General features: G+C 48.1%; 1 protein-coding gene across 1 annotated transcript in view; it reads right to left on the bottom strand.

Moving 5' to 3' along the window:
• Window positions 1–202: 202 nt before the first annotated feature.
• The window catches only part of eif2b3 (eukaryotic translation initiation factor 2B, subunit 3 gamma), a 34,575-nt gene continuing 24,686 nt past the window's right edge, over window positions 203–10,091 (bottom strand). Inside the window, exons 6-12 of the mRNA XM_027030261.3 lie at window positions 8,736–8,825; window positions 7,464–7,597; window positions 7,017–7,207; window positions 6,618–6,680; window positions 6,307–6,455; window positions 2,799–2,902; window positions 203–378 (exon numbers count right to left, since the gene is read on the bottom strand). Coding sequence (XP_026886062.3) covers window positions 326–378; window positions 2,799–2,902; window positions 6,307–6,455; window positions 6,618–6,680; window positions 7,017–7,207; window positions 7,464–7,597; window positions 8,736–8,825 — 784 coding nt within the window. The 3' untranslated portion in view covers window positions 203–325. The remainder of the gene's footprint in view (window positions 379–2,798; window positions 2,903–6,306; window positions 6,456–6,617; window positions 6,681–7,016; window positions 7,208–7,463; window positions 7,598–8,735; window positions 8,826–10,091) is intronic.

Raw genomic sequence — 10,091 nt, 5'->3', positions numbered from 1 at the left:
ATCCATCACTACCAGATACGTTTCACATTTTCTGGACTAGAGCTCACGCGGAATAAAGGACATCCTTTTAGCATTTGTGACTGCCACTAGATTAGTGTTAAATTCACTCTTACAAAATGTGCTTATTGTACCTTTAAATGTTTAAAAACAAACAATTCAGGAATGAATACAAAGCACTATGAAAACCCATGCCACTGACAGCTGAGATAAATACATTTGTGTTTATTATGTCTCATTCTGTAAAAAACCATACAAGTCTTCATGGAAGTGTTCACAGGGGAGCGAGGGCCTATAGTCTGTGAACCGTCCTCCCCGAGGGCCTGGACTAGATCTCCATAAGCTGGTCTGATCCAACGATGACATCATTGGTTCTTTCAGCTGTAGAAAAGAGAACAAGAAGGTTCAGACAGAGCTGGCACTCGTCTGCCCATATCAGGGGCAGGCGAGCGATCTGGGATGAGCCGTTACCGGTGACCGGCCTGCTGGCCGTGTACCAGCCAAATACGCAAACATCGATTTTAAAAAAACAACAAAAAAAACAAACAAAAACGTTTCCATGTTTTCCAGGGTCAGTTAGTTAAGGTGACCTGAAATTTTGACTCATGTTCTCATATTCGTGTGCTTTCAAACAGAAAGAAACTCATCTTTGGTAGTCTAAGCCTCACACGCCTGCATGGTTTATCTCGGCTATATCCTGCAACACAGACGAGAAAATGGGACCGGTACCGCAGACGCACTGGTCCATCGGGGAGAGAGGGAGAGAGAGAGAGAGGGAGAGAGGAGAGAGAGAGAGAGAGAGAGAGAGAGAGAGAGAGAGAGAGATAGAGAGAGAGAGAGAGAGATGTGAGAACCACGAGGAAAATGTCACAGCAGAAAAATGGGATAGAGAGAGCGAGCGAAGGAGAATGACAAACTGACAGTTCGACAGTCTGAGGGATGGTGTTGTATGTCATCCACCTCAGCACCACCTGTGGTGCTCCATCACCTGCCAACAAGACATGCGGTGCCTGGGTGGTCTCCTGACACACACACACACGCACGCATGTTTGGAACTCTAGTTCCTGACTGGGGAAACAGTCGAGATGCATTTCTCTCGCTGCTGGGAACGAGTCTCGTAAAGGGCGGGATGGGAGACATGGCACACACCCCGCACGCAGGAGTGCGAGGGCTCAGGACGTTCCGAGGTGCGGCTGATCCGCTGACCGCAGGAGACAACCGAGGTGGGGTGCCTGTCCCAGCCCCACAACACACAGGCTTATGGGTCAGAGCGGTGTTGAGAACATCCAGAGCACCACTGCAAACAAAAAAGACCTCCACATGGAACTTTACGCACTCGATAAGATTGAAAAAAAATTTAGTGGAAAACACCTACAGCTAAGAACAGGTACAGGAGACATTTCATGCAGGAGTTTTGTGGGCTTCCTGTGCAGTTCTCATGTCTCTCTGAGCTTTGAGACAATGCTGGGAGGTGACATCACGTTAGCAGACGGTGGACGTGACCCAGCACAGAGGGCTCCTTCGACATCAAACGCCAGACAGAAGGCTTTGCTTGAGGAGCTCAGGCACATCAAAAACACACACTGTGATTTGACACTTTGATGAGTTGGTTTCTTCGCTTTTGAACTAAAGCGTTTTATTTTGCCTGTGAAGTTGTTGCAGGCGTGGGTATCATGGCCTGAGGTTGTCATGCCGTGTTTCTCATTTGAGTTTGTTTTGGGTTTTTTTAATAATGGGTTACATTAACCTCTGTTCTTGGTTTTCACGGATAACTCTAAATTGCGGTTACTTGTTGCTCTGTAGGCTGTGTGTGTTTGTGTGTTGGGGGGGGCACTTCAATGAGCCCAAGTCTTTTAGGAAGTTATAGCTGACTAATCAAGTCCAGCTCTCCAGTGACTATGGAAAGGCGGCGTGTGTGTGTATGTGTGTGTGTGGGGTTGGGGGTTGGTGAAGCAATGAAACACCCTGTCGTTCAGTCAATTAGCCAGGCAGCCTCTGGACAACTTAAGGCTGCCTTAGGCACCGTCATTGATGGAGAGGTTAGAGACCAAACACGGACCACCCGGACCACCCGGAATACAAGAGCCTGCAGCCACACACACACACACACACACATACGCGCGCACCAACCTCATGTTGTGAGCTAAGACTGAAGAGATTAAGAATATTAAAAAATAAAGCTCAATTGTACACAAGCTTAGATTTTAATACACCATTAAAACCGATTAAAACACAAGAAATGCTCACACACACACGCGCATGCACACATACGCACGCACACACACGTATGCACGCATGCACGCACACACGCGCCTGCACACACGTACCCATGCACGAACACACACGTACGCACGCACCCGCACACACGTACGCCCGCACACACACATACGCCCGCACACACACGTGTGTGCATGTGTGTGTGTGCATTTGTGTGTGTGAGAGTGCATGTGTGTGTGTGAGTGCATGTGTGTGTGTGAGTGCATGTGCGTGTGTGAGTGCATGTGCGTGTGTGAGTGCGTGCGCGCATGTGTGTGTGTGTGTGAGTGCATGTGTGTGTGCATGTGTGTGTGTGTGTGTGTGTGAGTGCGCGTGTGTGAGTGCGTGTGTGTGTGTGTGTGAGTGCGCGTGTGTGAGTGCGTGTGTGAGTGCGTGTGTGTGAGTGCGCGTGAGTGCACGTGTGTGTGTGTGTGTGAATGTGTGTGTGAGTGCGTGTGTGTGTGAATATGTGTGTGAGTGCGTGTGTGTGTGTGAGTGCATGTGAGTGCGTGTGTGTGAGTGCGTATGTGCACGCATGAACTCACCCTCTGGTTCTATATGCTGGCAGCTTCCCACCAGGCAGTATTTGAGGTCAGCACCGCGTGAGATTACAGCGCCGTTACAGATGACACTGCCCTGGATGTTACACCTGCAGAGAGGACAGACAGACCAGTACAGACAGAGCAGAGCTTTAATCTGTGCACTTGCTGATACATGTACACACACACACACACACACACACACACACACACACACACACACACACACGATGTAACAATCAATAAGCGCAATACCAAGATTATTGTATTTTTATAAAATAGACCGTAGTCCACCCATGACCAACAGCCTTTATAAAAACTACACTAGCAATTACACTGTATCAGTGCTTACACTGTACACACAGTGTGTGTGTGTGTGTGTGTGTGTTTGTGTGTGTGTGCTGAAGGAGTTAGCAGTCTTTATTGCACACAACAGCACAACACTGAATATTTGTGAATGCGTTAGAGAGAGCTCAGTGTTCACAGGATAAGGCTTTGAACTGAGCAAGTTCCAACACGTGCGCGCACGTGCACACACACACACACACACACACACACACACACACATACACACACACACACAGACACGCACAGAGCTCTGAGATGTTCCCTGTTTACACCACAGAAAGAATAATATTTTCCCAGGATCACCCTGGCACCATGGAGCAGTGTTTGCTCAGGGACGTGTTTAGCTGAGTCTCTCGCGCACGCACACACACACCCCGACCCCCCACCCCCACCCCCACCCCCCACCCCCCACCCACACACACCCACCCAGGGAGAGACACGCTCACCACCCGACTCAGACGGTAATGTCCTCCGCCCTGCAGGGGGCACTCTGCTTGCCATGAGCACACGTACTAAAGCCCAATGCAAGCGCCACACAGTTATGGACTCTGGGGCTGCCCCGGACTGTGGAGTCAGAGATCGAGCAGGACCGCTCGAGTCCGGAGCAACACAGGTGTAGGACGACGCGAGACGTCCCGAAATAATTATGACTGCAGTGTCTGCATGGGACATGCTGTGATTCAAAATTCCCATGGCAAACATACCTGTCTGAAACTGGACAGATTAGTGAAAGCACACACATATATTTATAAGTAGTGATTTTACAGAGTATTTTCATATTACAGTCTTCTGTACCATTATTAGACCTGCATGATTGATTAAGATCAATAATGACATTATTTAGCCCTTATGAGAGACAAACAGAGACTGAGACAGAGAGACAAACAGAGAGACAAACAGAGAGAAACAAATACAGACAGTTCACTGGGGCTGATACCAAACCAGAATAACCATTATTGAGAGAGAAATTCTTCCACAAACCCAGAAAATGAAGTGTGTGTCCAGTTTTCTGTGTGAGATTTAAGACACTGGTCCCTGATGGACATCTATGTGGACATGCTACACTGGCACAGAGGTCTGTGGTTCATTCAGTTAATTATGTAATTATGTTTGGATTTGTTTTGGTTCAATTACAATATTTTTACTTGTTTTCCAATTCTTTTTATAATATCACTTTACTATTGTACAGCTTGGCAAAATGCTAATAAAGCACTATAAATGAAATGATCTGAAGAAGAGAAAGAGAGAGAGAGAGAGAGGGAGGGAGAGAGAGAGAGAGGGATGGAGAGAGAGAGAGAGGGAGAGAGAGAGAGAGGGAGGGAGGGAGGGAGGGAGGGAGGGAGGGGGAGAGAGAGAGAGAGGGAGAGAGAGAGAGGGAGGGAGAGAGAGAGAGAGGGATGGAGAGAGAGAGAGAGGGAGAGAGAGAGAGGGAGGGAGGGAGGGAGGGGGAGAGAGGGAGGGAGAGAGGGATGTAGGGGGTGGACACTGATGGGAGATTACAAGGAGTGCAGATCTAAACAGAGACCACCAAAGTAGTTCTGTGGGACGACCACTAATTACTGACACCGTGTTCCTCCTCAGGGTGACCCCCCGTTAACAAGCACTCCTACGCGCAAACAAAAGCCCTGAGTGGAAGTGCCCTCAGTAATCCTCTCCAGAACTGGTTCCCATCACTCCAGAAAACATTTCCAGTCTTTTTATTTTGGACTTCTCTCTTCCGTGTGAGCACTAATTCAGGAGGGTGGGGGCCTGTGGCAGCTCCAGGGTGTGAAGCAGAGACAAGACCCTACACCCTCATCAAACCCCTACACCCTCATCTACGCCCTACACCCTCATCTACGCCCTACACCCTCATCAAGACCCTACATCCTCATCTACGCTCTACACCCTCATCAAGACCCTACACCCTCATCAAACTCCTACACCCTCATCAAGACCCTACATCCTCATCTACGCCCTACACCCTCATCTACGCCCTACACCCTCATCAAACCCCTACACCCTCATCAAGACCCTAAATCCTCATCTACGCCCTACACCCTCATCAAGACCCTACATCCTCATCTACGCCCTACACCCTCATCAAGACCCTACATCCTCATCTACGCCCTACACCCTCATCTACGCCCTACACCCTCATCAAACCCCTACACCCTCATCAAACCCCTACACCCTCATCAAGACCCTAAATCCTCATCTACGCCCTACACCCTCATCAAGACCCTACACCCTCATCAAGACCCTACACCCTCATCAAACCCCTACACCCTCATCAAGACCCTACATCCTCATCTACGCCCTACACCCTCATCAAGACCCTACACCCTCATCAAACCCCTACACCCTCATCAAGATCCTACATCCTCATCTACGCCATACACCCATATCAAGACCCTACACCCTCATCAAACCCCTACACCCTCATCAAGATCCTACATCCTCATCTACGCCATACACCCTCATCAAACCCCTCCATCCTCATCTACACCCTACACCCTCATCAAGATCCTACATCCTCATCTATGCCCTACACCCTCACCAAACCCCTCCATCCTCATCTACGCCCTACACCCTCATCAAACTCCTCCACTCTGGCGGTGTCCATTCAGTGAGTAGTTTGGGAATGGCGAATGCTGATGTCTCTTAAGACGAAAAAAACATTTCTCCCGAAGCAGAAAAGAACAAACCAAGGGGAGGGGGGAGAGAGGATTGAGGGGAGTGAGGGGAGGGGTGTGTGAGGGGAGTGAGGCGGAGAGGAGACGTGTCCCCCGGGCAGGACAGCGATCGTCTGTCTGAGAACCATTACATCTCCATTCATCATGTCTCACGCGTTTGTGGCATCGTGGCTGTTCAGGGTCAGTGAGCACCTTCAGCTGGGTGACAACACAGTCCCATGTTCACACACACACACACACACACACACACACACACACACACACACACACACACACACACACACACACACACACACTCACACTCACACACACTCACTCACTCACTCACACTCACACACACACACTCACACACACTCACACTCACACACACACACACACACACCTGTGGATCTGAAACAACACTATACCAGTTACTTTCTGGCTCTACCTACATATGAAGGAGGTCAGAGGTCACAGGTCACAGGCTGGGAGGGACCACGCGTTTCACATACCCTTCTTCGATGGTGACGCCGTTCATGATGATGGAGTTGCTTATCTTCACCTTCTCCTTCACTACGGTGTAGGCGCCGATGTTGGAGCGCTTGATGGACGTCTTGTCTGCTATGTTAGTGAACGGCCCGATGATACTGTCACCTCCGACCTAAGAGGGACACACACATACCCCACGTTACCAAACCTACAAGAGTTACAGAGCGATCTGGGTAGTGAAGTAGTGAAGCACACACATATGCACACGAGTGTACACACCCACCCACCCAAACACACGTGTACGAGCAGCAGGAGGACATAGTGGGACTCTCACCAGGCTGCGCTCAGAGACGACAGCAGATGGGTGAACAGGAGACTCGTCAAACAGCTTAGGAGCCTGAGACACACAAACCCAGGTCAGACAGCACAGACCACACACACACACACACACACACACACACACACAGAAGTGTAATAATACACACTATTTCAAGTCTTATACCATTATCAATTATCTGTACAGAGTTTCTATTTATACACTACACAGAAAGGTGTGGCTTAAAATAAGTTTTATTTAAAAACACACACACACACAGATATAAAACTAAAAACAACGTGTATGTATGTATGTATGTATGTATGTACGTACGTATGTATGTATATATAAAAACCACCCACACCCCGCGTGTGTAGACGTCTCTGTAGTGGGTGAGGGGTGTGTGTCAACACTCACCACGCGATTTGCCTCGACATAGGCCGCCAGCGTGTTGGCACGGTAACACATGCCCTTCTCCATGATGTGTGCGTAGCACCTCAGCCTTCCTCCATGGTAGGCCTCGCTCATGTCGCCATGGTGATCATTCCAGCAGGAACGCTCCTCGGCCAGCTGCAGAAGACCATCATCTCTGGACGAGATAAGGAGCTCTGTGGAACGGTGTGTGTGTGTGTGTGTGTGTGTGTCAGACAGAATTACTGTCAGTTAGAAAATTACAACACAATTACAATTTATAAAATAAATGTAGTTAAAATGTCTGTCAGCTGTTGCCCTGACAACCCTGAGTTGTTTATGTGAGATTTTCCTCACACAGGTTCACACAGGATATTTAAAGCAAAATTATGCAAATTATGTAAAATTATGTAAATTTTAAGTAAACGCGTTGGCGGTGTGGTGGGCTCTTACCCAGGCCAGCGTTGGCGTCGGATCTCTTCAGGTTCTGATCCGTGTGTTCACCATTGCTCCCAGGGGTTGTGGCTTTGGAGAACTGCTTACGCACCAGGTACGGAACCAGCTCCCCCCGCAGGGACGAGATGCACCTGCGCGTCCACAGGCCTCATATCAGAATACAGAAAACCAGGGCGGACCGGCACGTGTGCCGCACGGGAGTCAGCGTAGTAGAGAACATGTTAAAAAACATGCTGTAAGGGTGGACACACACACACACACACACACTCACTTGTGTGTGTGCGTGTGTGTGTGTGTGTGTGAGAGAGAATTGGATGAGAAGAAGGAAAGGCCAGTGATGGAGAAAGAAGTGAGATTATTGGAAATGATATTTATATCAGTGACAGAATGAAATAAAGGCTAAACAGAGCCAAGGGTGAGAGAGAGAGAATGAGGGATGAGAGAGATGGTGAAAAAGAGAGGGAGAGAAAGAGATGAGAGAATGAGAGAGGGATGAGAGAGAGAGGTATGGGGGATATGAGAGACAGAGAGAGAGAGAGAGAGAGAGAGAGAGAGGGAGAGAATGTGAACTGCACAGTGAGACTCCACACAGCTACAGACTGAAGAGCTGACTGGTTACTGGACGAAGCAGCAGAAGAGAGGAACACTTATTCACTTCATTTATTCACTTATTTACTGGTTTTTACTCAAGGCCAAAGTTCAAGGGTCCCCAACCTGGTAAAAGAAATTAGAACAGAACAAAGAAGCCCCATGTGTTCATACGACACACACACTCACCCCCCACCACTCCAAAAGCCCTACGGTACTCACAGGTAACCAGCTTTGAGACGTAACTCAGTAACCAATGTGCGCGCGCACACATCAAGCTAAGACGTACTAGAAGCATGTTGACTACTTTTAATAATACTGTGAAATTAGGCTTTATCGGGGGGGGAGAGAAAGAGAGGGAGAGAGAAAGAGAGGGAGAGAGAAAGAGAGGGAGAGAGAGAGAGAGAGAGGGTGATGGAGAGAGAGAGAGAGGGGGGGAGAGAGAGAGAGAGGGAGGGAGGGAGAGAGAGAGAGAGAGAGAGAGAGAGGGTGATGGGGAGAGAGGGGGGAGAGAGAGAGAGAGAGAGAGAGAGAGAGGGAGAGAGAAAGAGAGAGAGGGCGATGGGGAGAGAGAGAGAGAGAGAGAGAGAGAGGGAGAGAGAAAGAGCGATGGGGAGAGAGAGAGAGAGAGAGAGAGAGGTGTCAGAGTCATAAATCATGGGGGGAAATTCCCACACTTACTTGTTGGCGACTAAAAAGTCAACCACACATTTCTTAAGGCAGTACAGGTGAGCATCCAGAAGGTCTGTCCGGATGTGCATCCTGGGATGTCTGAGAGAGAGAGAGAGAGAGAGAGAGAGAGAGAGAGAGAGAGAGAGAGAGAGAGAGAGAGAGAGAGAGAACAGAACTGGGTGAATTTCCTGATGTTCAAAAAGCTTTGATCTTCTATTCCCACTAATCTCAGACATCCAGACTACTGTCAGCACACAGAACATCTGAGTAGCAGCCCACACACACACACAGAAAACATCACCTTCACAATACAGTCCACTACAGCCTCTCAAATCCACAACTCAAAACACAGACAGACAAAACTCACCAAAATGAATCAATTAATAACCGTATCAATGACATTTTTTCAGTTAATAAAGTGAAATGTTATAAATTATTCAGCAGAGAAGCAATTTTCATCTGATTAAAAGACACTATGTACAAACTTCATGCCCATAACCTGGAAACAGAGAACGGGCATCACCAGAGACCCTGGAAGTCCAGAGATGAGAAGTACAGCATGAGCAGTAAACATATACAGGCAAGAAAAAACTACACTCTATGTTTTGAAGAAGATATGAGAAGAAATTAAGGTATGTTATATGAACTCACTACACACGCACAAACACGCACACAATGCTTTTTAAATCCAACATGTTGCGTGTGTGTTAATGAGAAATTGCTGAATAGGTTAAAATATCAGCGTAAACTCTTAAAGAAAACAACCAAATTGGGGGTATCTTAAACCAAAGCCATGTATATATAATATTTAACTGTATGTGTACGTCATCACATAAATGTATTAAAGAGTGTGTGTGTGTGTGTGTGTGTGTGAGAGGCTACAGTGGGTGTATTTACAAAGATATAAAATATATTTGTATTCCTTTTGAGAGAGTGAGAGAGAGAGGGAGAGAGAGAGAGAGAGAAAGAGAGAGAGAGAGAGAGAGAGAGAAGGAGAGAGAGAGAGAAAGAGAGAGAGAGAGAGAGAGAGAGAGAGAGAGAGAGAGAGAGAGAGAGAGAGAGAGAGAAGAGGGGGTTAGACAGATTAGTGAAGACATCAGAGAGAAAACAGTTGTGATATTTGGGAGCACAGCGTGGCGTTAGAGAAGCCATGCTGGAGATCCAGCTGCCAGCCCAGACAGAAGCCAAACACGCCGGCCTCGACACAAACCCTGGACAGGCCCTGTATCCCTGCTGCCTCTGTTCCGTCCGGATCAGACTGCCCATTTCCTTTTTATGTCACTTCCACTCTTAATTGGCCTCGGAGGTTGTGGATAAAACTTTTAAATGCCTCCAGACTCACGCCAGCGAACGAATGAATGAAGG

This window comes from Electrophorus electricus, chromosome 20 (assembly GCF_041902795.1).
Source record: "Electrophorus electricus isolate QZ-2024a chromosome 20, ASM4190279v1, whole genome shotgun sequence".
NCBI classification, from domain to species: Eukaryota; Metazoa; Chordata; class Actinopteri; order Gymnotiformes; family Gymnotidae; genus Electrophorus; species Electrophorus electricus.
This window is presented reverse-complemented; position numbering and strand designations above follow the sequence as displayed.